This window comes from Lotus japonicus, chromosome 2 (genome assembly GCF_012489685.1).
Source record: "Lotus japonicus ecotype B-129 chromosome 2, LjGifu_v1.2".
Classification (NCBI taxonomy): domain Eukaryota; kingdom Viridiplantae; phylum Streptophyta; class Magnoliopsida; order Fabales; family Fabaceae; genus Lotus; species Lotus japonicus.
Genome location: NC_080042.1, coordinates 70,918,552 through 70,940,159, shown reverse-complemented (window position 1 = coordinate 70,940,159; position 21,608 = coordinate 70,918,552). Strand labels below are relative to the sequence as shown.

The 21,608-nt window shown below is 40.9% G+C and overlaps 1 protein-coding gene across 1 annotated transcript; it reads right to left on the bottom strand.

Moving 5' to 3' along the window:
• Positions 1-1,326: 1,326 nt before the first annotated feature.
• On the bottom strand, positions 1,327-4,860 carry LOC130739212 (PWWP domain-containing protein 6-like). Its single transcript, XM_057591458.1, has 2 exons — positions 4,755-4,860; positions 1,327-4,425 (listed from the first exon to the last, which is right to left on the bottom strand). The coding sequence occupies exon 2, from the start codon at positions 4,384-4,386 to the stop codon at positions 1,624-1,626; it is 2,763 nt and encodes a 920-aa protein (XP_057447441.1). The 5' UTR covers positions 4,387-4,425; positions 4,755-4,860; the 3' UTR covers positions 1,327-1,623.
• Between the last annotated feature and the right edge of the window lie 16,748 nt (positions 4,861-21,608).

Below are 21,608 nucleotides of genomic sequence, written 5' to 3'. Positions count from 1 at the left end.
CCCGGTGATTGGTTGCCCGTTTAAAAGCGGGCCTACGCGGTCTGGCCCGCTCAACCCGCGAGTTCAGGCGGGTTGAACCGCGATTTTGCGGGCTGGACCGCATTACAAAAGAAAAAAAAATAAGTCTTGAATTGAAGAACTGGCCCAACTGAAAAAAAAAAAGTTTAAGAACCAAAAGACAAAAGTTTACTAATTATGAATTATTATGTATCAACAAAATTTGACAACTTTGGAAAAAAAATCCATTTATTTTTTTATTTAGTCATTTATAAGGTTTTTAATGAAAAAAATATATTTAATTTAGTTTTAAATTGTATTTTTTTTTTTTTATTTGGCTTGTGGCCCGCGGGCCAGCCCGCTTATCCGCGGGGCGGGGGCGGACCAGCGTAATAGAGGCCCGTTTAAATGCGGGCCTAGCGGGGCGGTCCTACGCGGGGCGGGCTTAAGCGGGGCGGGCCTACGCGGGGCGGTCTAACCGCATACCCAGCTCTAGTCGCAAGCCACGCTTTCATCTCCTCAGAAAGATTAGTGCTCAACCTGTTAAAGTTCTAATTTCCCTCTTGAACAAAATCTCAAAGTCGAAGACTAGTGACAGAGATATGCACAAAATCCAAGTGCTCCGCGATCATACCCCTACGAGACCAGTCATGGTACCAAAGCGAAGACAACTCGTTACCCAATTTAAACTGGAAACCATCTCGCAGACCATCCCTGGCTCTCATGATTAGTTTTTTTTTTATTTTAGTTAAATCATATTTTCTTTAAAGAAAAAATTAAGTTTAAAATATTCAAGAGCAATGAAACCTTAATATAACACATTACAAAATATCTTACCAAATGATGATGCTCAAGAAGGAGGATAAAGCTACTAGATAGATTTTGTCCAAAAACAAAAAGCTACTAGATAAATTACCCATCATTTTATGGAGACAAAGGTCATGAAGCTTCTCAGTATAGGAGACAAACATGAAGCTTCTTAGTATACTTTGGTAAAGCTCATTGACATAAGATAAGATATTTTAAGTTTTTCATTGTAAACCTTAACTTGTTAATTTTACGAAGATATTATCTTTGTAGCTTTTTGGAAAGAAAAAAAAAAACTTTTTGAAAGAAAAAAATTATATATATATAAGTCGTGTCCTACTTTTTGAATATTAGTCTTGCGGTTGTGTCCCATGCTTCATAGACCATGTCTGTTATAAAAGAATGCAGGGTTCTCTTTTTGTTATTAGTAAACAGAAGGCCATACTGACAAAAGAAAAACTAGACTTAGAGAGGTATCTCTCTCTATATAATCATTATCAGAAAATCATTCCACCCCAAAACTATAAGCATTTAGCACATGATTATTTGAAGAAAATACTTTTTAATTCTTAGAAGCTGTTCGCATAAAAGACATTGATCTCTATCAGCATGCAATGGTTACATATCCTTGACCAGAACCTAATATCATAACCCCTCTATCTATACGCTGTAATTTGATCTCAAATAAAGGTAGGCACACACAGCCGGACAAAATGACCTTCCAATCAACTAAGACTAGGAAAATTAAATGGCATATTATAACTAAGTCTACCCTGATCATTACTCATCACTTACATAACTACCAGAACCACTTGTTAATCAGGATGAAGATTCAACCATTTTGTTCACATCCTCCAAAAGACCTTTCACCTCGCTCTCTACTTTTGTCTTGAAATCAGGTGATGTGCCATCTGCTGTTTCAAGCATCGAAGCCAGATCTTGAAGTTTTTGTTTTATGAAGTTCAAGTTCACCTTATCTGCTGCCTCATTAGCCTGTGAAAGTGAAACAGTTGGTGTAGCTGGAGCCTTACCTTTCTCCTTGGCTAGTAAATGTCTGGACTTTGATCTTTCAACATGACCTAAAGACTTGGATCCTTCAGAAGGATACTGGATATCATAAGTGACCTCACAAGATTCAAAAGGGTTCTTGTTTTCTGCATGCCTTAATGCCTCTTCAGCATCACTTGCTCTAAGGAAGGAAACTCGAGCAGTGAAATTAGTTTTGAACATGTTTGTTTCTGCTTCATTCAGAGCTCCATACTTGCTAAACGCTGTGATGACATCAGATCTTGAAGGCAGAGTGGACCCTGGCCAAAATGATACAAAAATCTCAGCAGATTGAGCCTTTTCATCACTCCCCTTCTTGCCGGTTTCAGGTGCTCTCTTTCCCCTTGACATGCTTGGAGCTGTCTCCTTTCTTCTCTTCGCTGGTGCAGAATCATAAGGTGATTCATGATCAGATAGATTTTGATCCTTCCTCAGAACACCAAGTTCAGATTCAGGGTTCTTCCTCTTACTTCCAGGTCGAAGTTCATTGAACGCTTCATATAAGGATCCTTCACGATATAATGAACTTCTGAAGACAGAAATGAAGTCGTCAAATTTATCATCAGAAGTGCTTCCCCTAGGATTTTGTGGACTAATAGCTGCATACCAGATTTCAGAGAGAACATCCTCTGAAGGATATTCAATTTTCTTCAGATCAATAGTCTTGTTCTCATCATCTTGTGTTTGGTAACTTGAGCTATCACTGGATTTTTCAGGAGTTTCTGTTTCTCTGGCAACCTGCTTAAGCCCCCGGATTGAAGTAGTGAAGGGAGGGGACAAGTACTTACTCTTCTTCCTTTCTCTTGACAAAGGACCCTTCTCATTCTGTTCATTGGTCTTCCCTTCATCAGTTTCCTTCTCATTTTCTTCATTTTTGTCTTTTGACTGCAACAATTTTCCTTTCTTAATGCTTTTCTTGCCCCCAGTGTCACCATTTTCATCACTCGGCATATTTTTTTCAGTATTCAGGAGCAACTTTCTTTTCTTCTGAACTGATTTAGAGGCCATTGAATCCTCACTCTCTTTTCTCTTCTTTCTACCAGTTAACCCAATTGCACCGATCACTTCAGCTGTCGCATTCCCCTCCATATTTTCAGGATGATCATCTTTGTCTTCTCCTATAATTTCAGCAATGCTTTTCTGCTTTCTTCTATGGCTCAATCTATTTCCTGAAAGCCCTGAAGAATCACCAATTTTAGGGCTCAATGGCGAGGTAGAGTAGATTTCTTCCATTGGCCCTTGAACTGGTGCTTCCACTGCATTCTTACTGTCACCTACATCGTCAGTTATATCTTCAAGTCCAGGAACCGGCTGGGGATCCTCATAAGCAGCCAATGTAAAACCTCCTCTTGATAGATAGAACACTGAAAGTCGTGCCTTTAACATTTCCAGCTCCAGGATACTAGCAGTAGCAATAATTTCTGCAATGTGTTTCACTTGGGAAAGTAACTCAGCTGGTTCAATTGGAAAACCTGAAAGCCTCTCTATGCCACCATCAGGCACAAGAACTCCTTTCTTGATTCCAAAATTATTCACCAATGGCGGAGTCAATTCAGACTTAGTTTTCTCTGCAACAAGAGAATGGCTCATCTTCACATACAAAAGCCTTCCAACCTCACTCACAGCCTCTTGTACAGCATTGACAAAAGCTTTGGAACTGCTTTGTTTCACCATATCAATGAAGTTCTCCTCAAAAGGCTTTAACTGCGATGGATGGCACCAAGCAAAGGTTCCATCCCCAAAGTAAGCCACCAAGAGTCTATTCTTTTGTTGCAGCTTCAAAGCAGCATCTGATGCGTCAAACGGATCATAAATCCGTCCAGGCCACCAAGGATGACTCTTAATTTTGCCCCAAACAAAATCACCAACAGAAAATCCATACCCTTCATCACTCAAATCCTCCGCTACATCCATGTTCTCACCTGTCTCTACTATTGGAACCTCTACGGTCACAATTTTCCCATCACACTCTTCATCTTTTTTTCCTTCCTCACTTGTCTTCCCTTCTCTTCCATCTTCCCCATCAACCTTTGCCAAAGCATCCTCAGTCAAAGCAGAAGCTTCTGCTACTCTTCCCCCAGAAGCACAAGCAGAATCCAATTTCTCAGCCAAACCATCCTCAGTCAAAACAGCAGCTTCTGCTACTCTTCCCCCAGAAACACAAGCAGAATCCAACTTCTCAGCACCACCACCAGAAAGCGCAGCACTTTCTTGCATCTTCAACAAAGCGGAAAACCCTATTACCTGAGAAGAATCAGCATTAACTTGACAACCATTATCCTTCAGAACCGAAACCTCGGTCTCAACGACACTACTCTTGACAACTCCAACAACCCCAACCCCATCATCACCACCTAAACTTTGCTCTCCACAGCTAGATAACCCACCCCCATTCTCAGGAACCCCACCACAACCTCCCTTCCCAATACCCAAATCACCAAGACCTTCCCTGAGTTCAGTCTTCTCCTTCTCTGAACCCTGAACCTTGGGGCTTTCCCTCAAAGGAGATGAAACCCCAGTTTCAACAGTGCCCATCTAAAAAGATCAAACCTTTCTCAAGAAAATCAACCTATTCTGCAAAAACACAGCAAAGAAACCCAAAAGACATGTAAAAAAACAGAAGAAAAAAAAAACCCAACACAGTTCTGGGGTTTTTCTTGCTACCACGAAATGGAAGAGATCATGCAATCATGTATAACAGGAAATCACAAAAATGGGATTTAGAACATTACCCACAAATGGAAACTGCTTCAAAAAATCTAAAAAGCTAAACAAAAATGAAAAATCATATACATAGTTACATAGTTACATACCATATTAAAATCAAAATTGTATACATATATGTAGAAGGAATCAATCAATGCAATACATTAGATAAATACAAAGAGAAAAAAAGAAAATACCTTAAGGACTAGAGTTGAATGTAGCTATGCCCTCAAGAACAATGAGAGTATATGAAGAAAATGAGAGAGAGTAGTAGTAGTAGAAGACAGTGGAAGAAGAATGAGATTCTGGGGGTATATATAAATAAATAAATATTTAAAAGAAAATAAAAAAAGTAATTTATTTTTATTTTTTTGGTATAAAGTAAAGGATGAGAACAGAGGAGTCAGAAAGAGAAATAGTAAATTCTCGAGTGTGAGTTTGAAAATATCGAGGGTTCCCGAGATAGTGACAAGTGATTGATATAAGCAACTTCAATCAAATTTTAATGCCATTATTGAATGAGTTGCAGTGACAGGTGGCGCGTGGCGCGTGCCGGTGGAGTGGTGGAGGTGGGAAATGAGATTGTGTGGACGATATGAGAAGAAAGAAGAGAAATTCGCGAGAATATGGGTTGTAATGGTTGGGTTAAACGGTGCGTTTTGATGGATGCTTTGATCTTTGTCCTTATCCGGGAAATGGGGTGTCCATGAACTAACAAGAGATGAGAGAGATTATTATAATTGCAAGAATATGAAACGTTTATAGAATAAATATTACTATAAATATTTGCTAGAAAATTTTGACAAAATTTACTACTAGCTTTTATGACAATTCAATAAAGTCAAATGTTATTTAAATTTAGTGTTTATTACTGTATTGAATAAAAACGTTCATGATAAGAATAAAAATTACTAATAATGTTATAAATAAATATTTACACAAGTCAAACTAATCTAAAATTAATTACTCCAAAATTTACTACTAAATTTTATTACAATTCAATAGAATTAAATTGGATTTATAATTTTAATTTAGGGCCATTAATTCCTATAACTAATGGGCCTCTGCTCCATTAAATTATATTCCAAAAATGGTTGTTGTTGAAGATAATGCACATAATTTAAGAGTTAATTAATTAATATAATGGAACGGAGGGAGTATTGACTTGTCATGAAAAAATATATTATTCCATCAATCTTTAAAGTTTTTACATATTTTTTATAGGTAAATGTTGTAGTTGTTAGTAATGTTTAGTAAATTAGTTCTCCTCTAAATAACAATAATTTTTGGAATGCCTTATTTAATTTCTATCTGATGTAAATTAAAGGTTAAAGGTATGAAATTGAAAACCAAATTAAATTCATACTACTTTTGGAAAGAGAATAAACACATATTAAGGAATACAATTAATTTTGAGAAAAAAGATTACTTCTTTTGTCCCTAATAATTATTACCTCCGGTCCTATTTATAAGCATGTAAGAGAAGAAAATTTTTGGTCATTTTTATAATTACCAAATGAAAGTTTGAGCTATATTAATTATTTTCTTCCCATGATCCTCTTATTAATTCTAACTTGTTAAATGTGTCTCATTAATTATTATCTCTCTTTCCCACTTTCCAACACTAATAACAAAGGGTAATTTTGGAAGTTTATTTTGAATCAAGACATATTTAATGCATTTTATCTAGTTTAACTACATTTTTTAAACTATGTGAATTTTTTTTGTTACTTATAAATAGGATCGGAGGTAGTATAAACTTCTATGACAATACAATAAAGTCAAATGTTATTGAAATTTTGTGTTCATTACTATTGAATAAAAAATTCCATGGAAAAAAAACTAGTAATTAATTACTTATTTGAAATCACATCATAAATAAATATTTACACAAGTCAAACTTACCCAAAATTAATTACTCCATCAAATTGAAGATGGAAATTACTACTACCTTTTATTACAATTCAATATAATTAAATTAGACATAGAATTTGAATTTATGGCCATTTATTCCTATAATTAATGGGGCCTCTGGTCCATTAAATTCTATTGACTTTTTTATGAAAAGTACTCCTTCCGGTCCTATTTATAAGCAACAAAAAAAAAAATTCACATAGTTTAAGAAATGTAGTTAAACTAGATAAAATGCATTAAATTTGTCTTAAATTAAAATGAACTTCCAAAATTACCCTTTATTATTAGTGTTGGAAAGTGGAAAAGAGAGAGAATAATTAATGAGACACATTTTACAAGTTAGAATTAATAAGGGCATCATTGGAAAAAATTAATTAATATAGCTCAAACTTTCATTTGGTTCTTATAAAAAGGACCAAGATTTTTCTTCTCTTTCATGCTTATAAATAGGACCGGAGGGAGTATATTATTCCATCAATTTTTAAACTTTTACATCACCTTAAACAACATAACTAGTGTTGTTTACCCGCGCGTTGCACGGGGAATACATCTATTATATTTGATAGGTCAATTAATACCTTGATCATTAAAAATATAATAAACAACTGATGAAATAGAATAGTATGAAATGATGAGCAAAGTGGACAAAAAGTCTTAAATTAAAACCCTTATTGCATAGATTGAACTTCGTACAATTGAATAACTAATAAAAAAATTGGTTAACCAAATCTCAAATTATGCAAAACATATTAGGGGATGTGGTTTAATGATGGCTAATAAACAATAGCTGATTTAATCTACAATGAAAAAAAGAGAAAAGATTCTTTATGTACGTGATTATGCGAGTTCATTTTTTACACAATAAAATAAACTAAGTTTGACTCATATCAACATGAAGTCGTTTCACATTCTTCATGAGCCTAAAGACAATAACACAAATTATAGATATGAAGAATCACCAATAAAGCATTCAGAACACATTTTAATCTTAGAAAAAAAAATGTACCGCGAAATTTGTTATTGTATTTGATACATTAATTAATACTTAATGAAGGTACTTTCTTGTTAAAATATATTTCTTCCCGTAGGAGAATTTAACTCCTATAATAATTTGTACAAAAAAATTAAAGTGGACTATATTATTATGTAGTAAAAAACTAACATCAAACTATATTATATTATGTTTTTCTTGTAACAAAAAAAATTTCCAATGAAATCTTATTAACATTTATTTTTATGTAGAAGTATTTTCATGTAAAATATTCTTCCTATATATAAAAGCTTTTAGGCTCTTTCTAATACATTTAGATCCAGCTTCTCCTTACTTTCAGGATGCCTGAAAGTCTTTTCTCAAGTCTATCTGGTGGGTAATATCGATGAAGATGATGACACCCACCATACCTTGCTTGCTTCAAGGTCGATCTCTTGTATCCTCCTCCTGCCGAAGACTTTAAGAGTAAACCTTGCCATTCCAACTTTCATCGATCGAGTTTCAGTTGCTTTTTCTGTTGATCCAGGTGAGAAAGCTTAATAAGGCAACCTCTGCTTTTGTCTATCTCCCAATATAAGAAGCATGTTGCTTTGCTCTTATAGTAGTACTAATGGGCGTACTTTAGAACAAATTTCTAGCGAAGGTCTTGACAGTTTGGAACTGAAAGGTTTGGTTCATTAATAATATCTAGTAGTTTCATCATGCTATTCTGCTTTTGAGCTTGTTGTACTTACCGGAGCATTTCTGCGATAAAAAAATTCAGAATAGTAAAGCAGTCGTAGTATGCTCCCTTTACTTGCTCTAGTGCTCAAGTGATAGCTGAATGCATACTGTTTGCATCTGAATTATATATAAAAGACTATTAAAAACAACTACTTAATTCTCCATTACAAAGAATATACATTACATCAGAACCTAATTATTATTTGTCAGTGACATAAGTGTCGAAAATAATAGGCTTAATTGCACTTTTGGTCCCCCAACTATTGCCTTCCTGTGAAAATCGTCCCCAAACTTTAAAATTAGCAAAAAACGTCCTCCAACTATACATGTCGTTGCACTTTTGGTCTACCGTTTGCCTTCCGTGAAAAAACTAACGTGAGAAGTTGATGTGGCTTCCTCACACGTGTCTCACGTGACTTTCTTCAGAGAGCTTGATGATTGGACAAGTCACATGCTTCTCACGTGACTCTAAAAGGGTTCCATGGTGAAGAAGACGATGGAGGAGGGAGATGACCGTTGGAGCCTTTGAGAGTCACGTGAGAAACATGTGACTTGTCCAGTCATCAAGCTCTCTGAAGAAAGCCACGTGAGACACGTGTGAGGGAGCCACATCAGCTTCTCACGTTAGTTTTCTCACGGAAGGCAATCGGCAGACCAAAAGTGCAACGACATGTATAGTTGGAGGACGTTTTTTGCTAATTTTGAAGTTTGGGGACGATTTTTGCAAGAAGGTAATAGTTGGGGGACCAAAAGTGCAATTAAGCCAAAATAATAGTAATGGAAATTTCGAATGGTGTGGATAAGGGTTAAAAGTCCAATCTCATAAGAAAGAAAAATCTCCATTTACATCAAAATCTCTCTCGGATTTCTCTACCTCACTATCACCACCGTTTTTCTTATAAATTATCCACAAACACACTCACAAATTCCACACAGTACCTAACATCATATGCAAATTTTGTTTTCACTGCAACCAGAGTCTGTTCTCTGGCATAAAAAAGCACTTCATAAAGTAAGAAGGTATCACATTTTGAATTTAAATCATTAAAATATTTATTTCTAATTAAAAAATCAAATGAAACTTGCTTCCAAATCAGCAGCAATCCTAGGTGCTATTCCTGATTGTTGTCCAACTTTAACATGAATTAATATGAACTCATGCTAATTCAAATGAAACTTGCTTCCAAATCAGCAGCTTCCAGCCGTATCTGCATTCTAAGTAACAGAAAATCAAGAACTCATGAAGTGAGATTGATAGACATGTTAGAGTAGGATAGACTAAAGACCACCAAACATAATAGCAATATGTGCAACATCAATCTAGCTATGATAGTGCAAAGATAGAAATCAAATTTGCAGACAGATATGAAAGCCAAAGAATGAATTGAAGCCACTTTTTGGCTATGACCTTCCAGTGGTTTCCATAACCAATCAGATCTATTTGTAAGGGGAAACTAATCACATGCTACTAAAGAAGATGAATGGAAGAAAACCCCTCTAGAAATTTTAGACCCATTATATTTGTTGAACGACTAAAACAACTCTTTGCTTTATGTAGCACTGTTGTTGAAAGTACAATAATAAAATCAAAAACATATGCAGATACTAAATCGTAATGTGATAATTACACACTCATGCAAGTAAGACTTTCAATCACACTAAAGTTTGATTAATTGAACCATAGTAGAACAATGATTAATTATAAAATCTAATATTGCATTCGAAAAATGACTTTTAATATATGTAATGATGATTGCCTAATATTTTACATGTAAGCTCTATCTCCTTGCCCCCACTTGCCACATGTGCCCTGATTTTTCCTTACCTTATTTCTCCTTAATAAAAAAAATACATTTTTAAATTTTAGATTTGATTAGGATTTAGGTTTTTTATTTCTTGATTTTATCTTAATTTATTTTAGATTTATTTTTAGAGTATTAATTAATTTTTATGGTATTTTTATTGAATTTTCGGATTTTTAATTAATTCCGGATTTTATGAGTTTTTATTGTGATTTGCTAGATTTTCATAGTTTTTATCTATTTTTATTTATTAAATTTTTAAATTTTAGATTTGATTAGGATTTATGTTGTTTATTTATGTATTTTATCTTAATTTATATTATTATTTATTTTTAGAGTATTAATTTTTTTTATGGTATTTTTATTGAATTTTCAGAATTTTAATTAATTCCGTATTTTATGAGTTTTTATTGTGATTTGCTAGATTTTGATCGTTTTTATCTATATTTATTTAGTACATTTTTAAATTTTAGATTTGATTAGGATTTATGTTGTTTATTTCATGATTTTATCTTAATATAAAATCTGTGATAAGTGATTTAAATCAATAATACATCCCATCAGCAAAAACCCTCTTAAAACCCTGCTCTACCTCCACTATCTCCTCCATGGAATTCATCTCCTCCATGCAATTTTCATCTCATCTCTCCACTGAAAGGAACCACCCCCACAAAATCGTGTCATCTCTCAACGGAACCACTTTGCCATCGACTTGCAATCGCATTCCTCCGATTTGCTGCCTTGGACTGATTGGGAAAGTTGCAGATGGAGGTTTCAAATTATTTTCTTCCTTGGCTTGCATAATATATTATGGTTTTTTTTCAATTTTATTTTACTTTACCTTTAACTTTCATTCACTCATGTTTGACTTCAAGGTCAATTTCGTTCATCACTTGCCATGCTAATTTCAAATTATTTTCTTCAGGTTTTTTTTTTATAGATATTCTACCAAAAGAGATTCTTTGGAAGCCATGAATGGTGAGTCAATTTTATATTCTATATGGAATTTTGCAATATTTTGATTTGTTTTTTATGTTTTCTGATTCTCCTTTGTATGTGATTCTATTTTATTCGTTTTTCTTAATTTGCATCTAAAATTTGTGTCCTATGTTATAGGAGGTGAAACATTGATCTGTGTATGTTTTGATTAACCTAATCATTGTCAGTGAAGTGGATTGAGGGAGTGAAATAATTGAGGGGAGAGAAAGGAGAAGTTGTAGATTTTTTTCGTTGCAACTTTTTTATTTGGTAATTTTTTCTTTAATTAATTTCCTCGGTGCAAGAAGCAGGCAAAAAGAAAAAATTACCAAATAAAAAAGTTGCAAGGAAAAAAATCTACAACTTCTTCTTTCTCTCCCCTCAATTCTTTCACTCCCTCAATACACTTCACTGACAATGATTAGGTTAATCAAAATATACACAGATCAATGTTTCACCTCCTATAACATAGGACACAAATTTTAGATGCAAATTAAGAAAAACGAATAAAATAGAATCACATACAAAGAAGAATCAGAAAACATAAAAAACAAATCAAAATATTGCAGAATTCCATATAGAATATAAAATGGACTCACCATCCATGGCTTCCAAATAATCTCTTTTGGTGGAATATCTATAAAAAAAAACCTGAAGAAAATAATTTGAAATTAGCATGGCAAGTGATGAACGAAATTGACCTTGAAGTCAAACATGAGTGAATGAAAATTAAAGGTAAAGTAAAATAAAATTGAAAAAAACCATAACATATTATGCAAGCAAAGGAAGAAAATAATTTGAAACCTCCATCTGCAACATTCCCAATCAGTCCAAGGCAGCAAATTGGAGGGATGCGATTGCAAGTCGATGACAAAGTGGTTCCGTTGAGAGATGAGACGATTTTGTGGGGTGGTTCCGTTCAGTGGAGAGATGAGATGAAAATTGCATGGAGGAGATGAATTCCATGGAGGAGATAGTGGAGGTAGGCAGGTTTTTAAGACGGTTTTTGCTGATGGGATGTATTATTGATTTAAATCACTTATCACAGATTTTATATTAAGATAAAATCATGGAATAAACAACATAAATCCTAATCAAATCTAAAATTAAAAAATGTACTAAATAAATATAGATAAAAACTATCAAAATCTAGCAAATCACAATAAAAACTCAAAAAATCCGGAATTAATTAAAAATCCGAAAATTCAATAAAAATACCATAAAAATAATTAATAATCTAAAAATAAATAATAATATAAATTAAGATAAAATACAGAAATAAACAACATAAATCCTAATCAAATATAAAATTTAAAAATGTACTAAATAAAAATAGATAAAAAATATCAAAATTTAGCAAATCACAATAAAAACTTATTGTTCTTGGAATGAACATTGAAGAGAGGTATAGTACCTAGAGGTAGAGGATTGTGCTAAGAGAGAATGAGAATGAGAGAGAGAGTGCTGAATTTCATGCGTGATTTTCTCAAATGAGCCAAAAAGTCCCATACACTTGATAACTACCTCCTATTTATAGAGCTTGGGTACTACCTATTGGGCCAATTGGGCCTCCGAGGTCAAGGCCCATCTGAAGGCCAGGGCCCCGCCTCAGGGCGGGATACATGCTGGGCGTTGCCCCTCTAGGGGCTCGCCCAGTCCACTAGTCCACAAGACACCGAGCTCGAGGTACGAGAGCTAAGTGTGTCTTTTAAATGCTTTTACATATGTCTTACAGTACACCGGAATCTGCACTGCCAACATGGCTTGAGAAAAGAGAAGTAAACTATATCGCCAACATGGCGTGAGCAAAAGGAAACTAGCATTTTCAGTTACCCAGTCCACTGACTTGACGAGCAACCCGAGCTGGCAAGTCCACAAGTCCACAAGCGGCGAGAACGATTACTTCGTATTGGCGATAAGTTGGAGCAGGTGTATGATCATTCGCCGGCGGGAAAGGTGGCAGGCATGGGTCATGTGCTGATCATTCAATCATTGACTGGCGGTAACCCCGGCGAGCGACTGAACTTTGTTGTTGGTGTCACCTGTCAGGCGATGGTGTTTGATCTTTATAGTGGCGAGGCTTTTCGCGCTTTCCCTTATTTTAAAACCCTTTCAAATCCCTATCTGCCCCACGTGACTGCCCCACGTGACGCGTCGGTTACATCAATTTCCCTCTTTCTCCGGAACCGTCACTTCACCTTTCATAGCCGTCCCATCGTGCGCAGTAACTCCCCATTGCACGCGACCCACCTCCCCAAAACCATCATGACTTCCAACCTTCCACACGCGTCCAACACGCGTCACCCTTCCAGCTTCCCCCCTTCTCCTATAAAAACCCTTCTTCCCCACAGTCATCCCTTTCCGAGACCCCTCTTTACTTCCCTAATCGCTTACCAAACTCCCTCTGCCCACTTCCGCTCCGGAGCCGTCGCTTATCACCCTTTCCGTTACCCACTCTTCACATCCTACTCCGGTGAGTCCCACTGTCCTTATCTTTGCATCATACACATACTCATCTTTTCCTTTCTTTCACTTCACTGTCTTCTAAAAATGGCTTCAAGCCCTACCTCCCCTAACCACTCCTCTTCTTCCTCCGGAAGCGACCCTGATGCCACCGCCGCCGGCGGCCTCCGTTTAGAGGTCCCGGAGATCCCACCTTACCGACTAAAAACCTACGCCACTCTGCCCCTTCCAGTCCAAATAGCCCCCACTCACGAGGCTATAGACCAACCTTCTATTTTCCAGAATAGCGATCTCATCGTGCAGTTCGTGAACTCCCTGGGTGGTTTGTCTAATGACGATGAGTTTAACGCCAAACTCAGGATCTGGATTTGCAGTCCTGGGGACCGCCCCTGGCTTCATAAGCCAGACGGCGACGTAAAGAGATCCTATTTTTTCTTTGCGTATGAATACATGTTTAGCGAGCTTGGAATCAGGCTTCCTTTCTCGCCCTTTGTCCAAACCGTCCTCCGCGACATCAACGCGGCTCCCTGCCAACTCCACCCTAACGCCTGGGTCTTCATTCGATGTTTTGAAATCTTAAGCGCCGCTGTCGGCATCGCCCCATCCCCCACCAGTTTCTTCTACCTCTACGACGTCGACCCCAAGTCCATCAAAAACAAAGGATGGATTTCCTTGAAGGCCCGAGCCGGCCGGAAGTGCTTGCATCCCCACAAAAGTAACGCGAAGTCCTCCTTCGCACGGAAGTACTTCCGTGTGGCGGTTCATCCCGCCTACCCAGAGGCATTCACCCTTAGAGACGGGACCGCCCTTTTTCCTCTTTACTGGACGGAGAAGCCCAATGGGATCACCGATCCTTCAGAGGAATCTTTGTCCGCCAACGACAAAGCCTTTCTTAATCTCCTTGCCTCACTTCCCATCCTTGACTGCACAACAGTCCTTGAGGGCGCTGACCTCTCAAGAACTCCCAAATACTTAGGTTGCCCATAGCTCACTTTTATTATTGACATTTCCTTTCTCGTCTCCTATGTTGTCACTGATCGTATTTTTTATTGTTACAGAAGATATGAATTTCACGAACGCCGAGCTCCTGAAGGCCCGCGAGAGGAGAATGGCTCGCTTTTCCCCAAAATTCAACACTGAGGGCGACGTGAAAAAACGGGGCGGTGCTGAGAACCAAGCCGAGAGCACCAAAGCTCCCAAGAGGAGAAGATTGGTCAAAGCCTCCTCCGGCGCCGGCACATCCAACCCTGGCGCTCAGCCCACCACTGCTGCTGCGCCTAAAGGCAAAAATGTCACTGAAGCCTCCGTCGCCGCGGCTATCGAGCCAACCACCGTACCAGCTGAGGCGTGAGACCTTGTGGAAAGCATGGATCTTCACTGAGGCGTGAGACCTCGTGAACAGCATGATACTTCATTGAAGCGTGAGACTTCGTGCAAGTGTGTAAATTCACTGAGGCGTGAGACCTTGTGAAAGCATAAAACTTCACTGAAGCGTGAGACTTTGTGAATGTGTGAGACTCCACAGAAGCGTGAGACTTCGTGAGAGCATTGATGACTCGAAGAGTTGTCGTGAGTGGTTGCACTCTTTTGTTTATGATTAATTGTATTTTGTCGCAGAATCGACATTTACCTTAGGGTATTCTTTTAGAGACTTTAAGTTAATCTAGAACACGTGGCGACGTGTCGGGTGAGGTCGGAGACGTTGTTTGGCTAATCACTTGCATTCATGCACTCATTTTGAGGTTAATACACGGCGTGATACCGGACCTCGGTGGATTCCAAAATGGTCATAAGACCCGGATTTCCATATTTAGGACACTACGGTGGTCCTCAGTAGCAGACGGAATGGCAGACCTACGGGTTCACTGCTGATCTGACTACTTTTGTGTGGTGTAAGAGACACGCGAGCAGGAAGGTACCCACCGTGGCTGGTGTTAGGGCCGTCTCGTTGATGTCCATCCTTCTTCCGGAATGCATTTTGTTACCCAGCATTGCATTTCATGCAACATACATGCTAACTTAGTTGCTGAGTGTGATTGGTAACTGTTTATCCTATTTTTGAGGCATGCTACTTGTTTTTATGGCTCTTTATATTTATTGTGATACATGCAACCCTAGGAAGCTATCCCAAAACTTATAAGCCTGAGAGGCTAGTATTTATTATCCTATAATTATATCTGGTTTTATTAATTATATAATTCTTTGGAGTTGACCCTCGCGTCTGCTGTGTGTGTTTGGGCGGACTACGCCATTTGTCAGATGAGTATGGGGGATTGGTTTACCATGGTCAGCCCGTCAGGGGGGACCAGGTACGAGATGCTTGACCAAGACGACCCAGGTGCATGGGTGGTCGATCCCGAGGGCCACCGTGCGACCTACACCGGTCGGATCATGGAGGACCGTGTCGATCGATTTCGGACGCTTGACGGAGGGAGTGATGAGGAGGCACATAGTGAGCTTCAACCTGCCTCCAGGAGTACACTGTGGACCCGGCTTGGGAGTACCTCCACCGCCACCATCTCCTTCAGATGATGAGGACCCTTCTGAGGAGTTGCCAGTAGGTGGGGCTTCGACGGAGTCTAGTCCGTCTACTGCTGCTGCTGTCGTTGCGGATCTCGTTCCGGGCCCCGAGCCCGAGAGTCCAGTGCGGGAGCGCATTAGGGTGGACAGAGAGGGCAGTGTTGAGTACGTCGACCTAGTCGTCCTGGATGCAGATTCGGATGACGACCGCGCTAGCATGTAGGATCGAGTGCTAGTGTGGGCTCCTCGGGTAGGGATAGTGTAGGAGTTGTGTCGATGCTCTGACCGTCATGCTTCCGTTTTGGGGACAGGGTAGTTTTCCTACCGGTAGCTTTTGTGTGGTTTCCTATGGAGATCACAGAGAGCTGGTTGGATTTAGGGGGTCTTTTCTTAGGCCGCTGGGCCAACTTGCTCTCAGTTTTTGTAGGTTAGTGTTGCGGACACAGTATCTTCATCTTGGACTGTACATATTGCCTTCGGGCGTTACTCTTTTCTGTCACCCGACACGAGGCATGTATATATAGTTGTATAGTAGTTCCTTTTATCTTTTGTTGGGGAGTTTTATTGCTTTTTGTCTTTAGTTATGTTGTCGAAAAAAAATAATTCACGTTTTTCCGCTTAAAGTATTTTCTTTTGGTTACTAAAGTGACGCCACCGAAATCGGGGTGTTACACCCAGCACATCGTTTACGGGACCGGCGATCACGTCAGACTTTCCGGAGGGTGATTCCCAGGCGTCAAAGGCCATTTGTGGAATCGCCGCAACCTTCAGGGTTCCAGCAAGCCCCTTTGGGGATCAAGCTTGTCCCACTTAGTGATCGCCGTAATTCTTTATGTCGATCGGCAATTCCGATCGTCAGGGAATCCCTGGAATTTTTGGACACGAATTTCGTGAATTTTCATTTTATTTTATTGATGGAGCGCCTCATTAAAAAACTCCTTTCGGAGAAAAAGAGCACGCTTTGTTATTGCAATACATTGGAGAATTTGAAAACACTTCGGAAAATTTTAAAGATATCTGGCTCCGGCGACTCCGCCTTGTTCACTTTCCCGCCTGCGATCAACTATAATAGTAGCGCAAGCTCAAACCATTGAACGACCGAGGTAACCGCCTTCCATCAAGCTCTTCTAAGTGATAGGCCCCATTACCAAGAACTTTAATAATGCGGTAGGGCCCTTCCCAGTTAGGAGTAAGCTTGTTCCCCGGGGCTCCCGATCGCCACTTGAGGACCAGGTCGCCGACCTGCATATCTCGCCGACCTGCATATCTCGGACGTGAACTTTGCCGCCACGCGCTGCTTCATCGCTGTTTCCCGAATGTGCGCCTCGTCGCGCGTTTCCGACAAAAGGTCCAGCTCCATCGCCATGTTGGCCTGATTTTCCCCTTCAAAACCTGGTTGAGTCCGCCATGTAAAGTTGTCAATCTCCACCCGCAACATGGCATCTACCCCATAGGTCATTCTAAAGGGGGTTTCCCTTGTAGTAGATTGCTCGGTGGTGTTGTACGACCACAGCACCGCCGGAAGTTCATCCAACCAAGCTCCCTTAGCCTCCGCAAGCCGTCGTCTTAGTCCTCGTAGGATTACCCTGTTTGCAGATTCCACCTGCCCGTTCGTCTGCGGATGCTCAACAGAGGCGAACCTCATCTGTATGCCCATTTCCCTGCAGAACTCCCTTGTTTGGCTGCTTGAAAACTGGGTCCCGTTGTCAGATACGATCGCCCTTGGGATCCCGAACCTGCAAACAATACGCTTCCAGTAGAAATTGACTATCTTTGCAGAAGTAATCTTGGCCAGGGGTTCAGCCTCAATCCACTTAGTGAAGTAGTCCACCGCCACTAATATAAACTTCATTTGTGCCCTGGCGGTCGGAAAAGGTCCGACTAAGTCCACACCCCACATGGCGAAAGGCCACGGGGCGCTCATCGTTACCAACTCTTTTGGCGGTGTCTTAGACAAATCCGCGAACACTTGACATTTCTTGCACTGCTTCACGAAGTCCATACAATCTTTCCTGAAGGTGGGCCAGTAAAAACCCGCCCTCAACACCTTGCAAGCCAAAGACCTTCCCCCGATGTGGCTCGCGCACACTCCTTCATGTACCTCAGACATTATCGCTTCGTACTTCTCTGGCGGTACGCATTTCAACAATGGCGTTGAGAAACCACGGCGATACAAGTGTCCGTCAATGAGAGTATAGTGGTTCGCCTCCCGCCGTTGTTCCTTCGTGCATTGCTCCACTTCTGCCGGGTCCCCCGTCAAGATAGATATTATGGGACCCATCCATGTCCCCCCTCTGTTCACGCAGGCCATGAGCTCGCCTTCGATGCTTGGGTACGCCAGCGTTTCCTGAATCACACTTTTGTTATTGCCGGGCTTCCGCGTGCTCGCCAATTTGGCCAGCGCGTCCGCCCGCTGATTTTCTGCCCGAGGAACGTACTCCACCACGACCTCTTGAAAAAGTGTCATCAAATACCGTACCCGCTCAAGGTACTTGATCAGATTGGGATCTTTGACCTGGAAAGTTCCTTTCACTTGATTCTCCACCAATTGTGAGTCCGTTCTTATCAACAAACTCCCGATCTTCACTTCCCGCGCCAACTTCAATCCGGCGATGAGAGCTTCATATTCTGCCTGGTTGTTCGTTGCTTTGAACTCGAATTTCAGGGATTGCTCCAACACTAGTTCCCCCGGCCCTTCTAACGTTACTCCCGCTCCGCTGCCACTACTATTGGAGGATCCATCCACGAAGAGAGTCCACTGAGTGTCCACTCTTTCAAACCGATCTGGAGTCAACTCGACCACAAAGTCAGCTAGTGACTGCGCACCAACCGTGCCCCGCTTATCATATTGCAAACCATACTCTGACAATTCAACCGACCAGGCGACCAATCTACCTGATAAATCCGGTTTTTGTAATACTTGTCTCAAGGGCAAATCCGTCCGCACCTTCACGGGAAAACTCTGAAAATAAGGTCTCAACCGCCGGGCGGTGACGAGGACCGCCAGCGCCACCTTCTCAATTTTCTGATATCTGACCTCCGCGCCCTGGAGTGTGTGACTAACAAAATAAACAATTCGATGCTCGCCATCTATCTCCTGCAACATCACAGAACTCAGAGCACTATCGCTCACAGCAAAATACAAATGCAGCGGGTGTCCCTGTATTGGTTTCGACAAGATTGGCGGTGACGATAGGAGTTCCTTGAGGCGAACAAAAGCTTCCTCACACTCCGCCGTCCACTCAAATGCGACATTCTTGCGAAGACACTTGAAAAAAGGGAAAGATCTGTCACCAGACTTGGGAAGAAACCGAGATAATGCTGCTATTCGCCCCGTTAAACGTTGGACCTCTTTCACATTAGAAGGGCTTTTCATCTGCTGAATCGCCTTGCATTTTTCTGGGTTTATCTCGATTCCTCTGGATGTGATCATGAATCCCAAAAACTTGCCACCCTGAACACCAAAAGAGCATTTCTCCGGGTTGAGGCGCATATTGTGCTTCCTTATTTCGCCAAATGCTTCCTCCAGATCTTGATGATGGTCTAAACCACGTACTGATTTAACAATCATGTCATCAACGTAAACCTCCATGTTTCTTCCCACCTGCCCAGCAAAAACCCTATCCATCAATCTTTGGTAGGTCGCCCCAGCGTTCTTTAGTCCAAACGGCATGGTGCGATAGCAATAATTGACTCTGGCGGTCATAAAAGCCGTTTTGTCCTCGTCTGCCGGGTGCATGCGGATTTGATGATAGCCAGAATAAGCATCCATCAAGCTAAGCAGTTCGTTGCCCGAGGCTCCATCAACAAGGCTATCGATGCTGGGAAGGGGATACGAATCTTTTGGACATGCTTTGTTTAAGTCTGTGTAATCTACACACATTCGCCATTTCCCGTTCGCCTTCTTCACCATTACGACGTTCGCCAACCACGTCGGATACTTCACTTCCCTGATGAACTCTGCCGCCAGCAACTTGTCGACTTCCTGTTGCACCGCCTTCCCTTTGTCGCCACCCAAGCGCCTCCTGAGTTGTGAAACTGGCTTGACACTTGGATTCAATGCTAACCGATGGCATATGAAGTTTGGATCAATTCCAGGCATGTCTTTGCAGCTCCAAGCAAACAAGTCTAAGTTCTCCCCAAGCAGTTTTGTCAGGCGCGTCTCCTGCTCTTCCGTCAGTCTGGTCCCAATCTTCAAAGTGCGATCGCCAAACTTTAGCGCCTTCGTTTCCTCAATTGGCGTGGGCCTATTTACTCGCCCCTCGCCCCGGGGATCAAGATTTTCATCCGAAGCTTCGATTTCATAACATCTATGACCAACCAACGCACTCTTCTTGCCATACAAGTTAAGGCAATTATTGTAACACTCCCTCGCCATCTTCTGGTCCACCTTCAGCTTTCCCACCTTTCCACTGCTTAGCGGATACTTGACCGCCAAGTGGGCTGTTGAAATTACAGCACAAAGGCGATTCAATGTATTTCGCCCAATGATGACATTGTAAGATGCCACCACCTGGAGAACAAGATACCTTACCTTCAAAACCCTGGCACACTCATCTTCCCCAAATATTGTGTCTAGATCAATGTATCCCCGCACCATTACTTGCTCTCCCGTGAAACCTACCAAGGTTCCCGCATATGGAGTCAGATCATTGTTAGTTAGTCCCAACTTGTCAAATGCATCACCATAGATAATATCAGCCGAACTACCCTGATCCAGGAGTACCCTTCTAACGTTGAAACTGTTCATCCTTAACTGCACCACAATCGGGTCGTCCTTATGAGGCTTTATCCCCTCAAAGTCCGCCATCGAGATTGTTATGTCAGGGTGTACGAATCCAAAAGCGACCTCATGAACGGAATTAACGGCACGAACATGGCGCTTACGCGCCGCATGAGTGTCGCCACCGCCGCCAAATCCCCCGGCGATGGTGTTGATGGTCCCGACGGGCGGTCCTGAGTGTTGAGCGAACGTGTCATCAGCCCCTTTTGTGGCGATAGCCGCTGATTCTTGCTTTTTCTTGCCCTTAGTGTCCGCTCGCTCCTCCTCTCGCTTGTGCGCTTTGTCTTGATCGCCACCGTTGCGCCACAGTCCTTGACGATTTCCTTGATATCCCGCCCGAATCAACTTATCAATCTCCCGCTGCAAAGTCCAACAGTCATCCGTATCATGCCCGGCGGACCGGTGGAACTCACACCACTTCTTGGGATTGGCGTCCCGTGGCTGATACTTTGGGGCCTCCGGTTCATCCACTAGATTTGCGTCCCTCGCCCCTCGGAGCATATCCGATAAATCTGTGTTCATCACCATATCAGTTTCCTCCCGCTGGCGATGAGACTTAGATTGCCAAGGCCGACGTTGTTCATAATCATCGCGCCGTGGATACAACTGTTCCTTGGTCGGTTTGAATACCGACTTCCCCTTACCTGGTCTCTGCTGCTTGCCATCCCCCTTATCTTCGCCGCTCCTATCTTTTTGCGCGCGCTTGGGCGACGTGTCACCCTTTTCCAACTTCGCGCGCTTTCTTTTGAAAGCGTCGTCCTCCTCGTCGAGAATATAAGTGCTGGCACGAGCACGCATCTCTTCCATCGAGCGCGTCGGCTTACGTGTCAATTTGCTGTTCAACCCTCCCGGCAGCAAACCGTTTTTAAATGCTAAA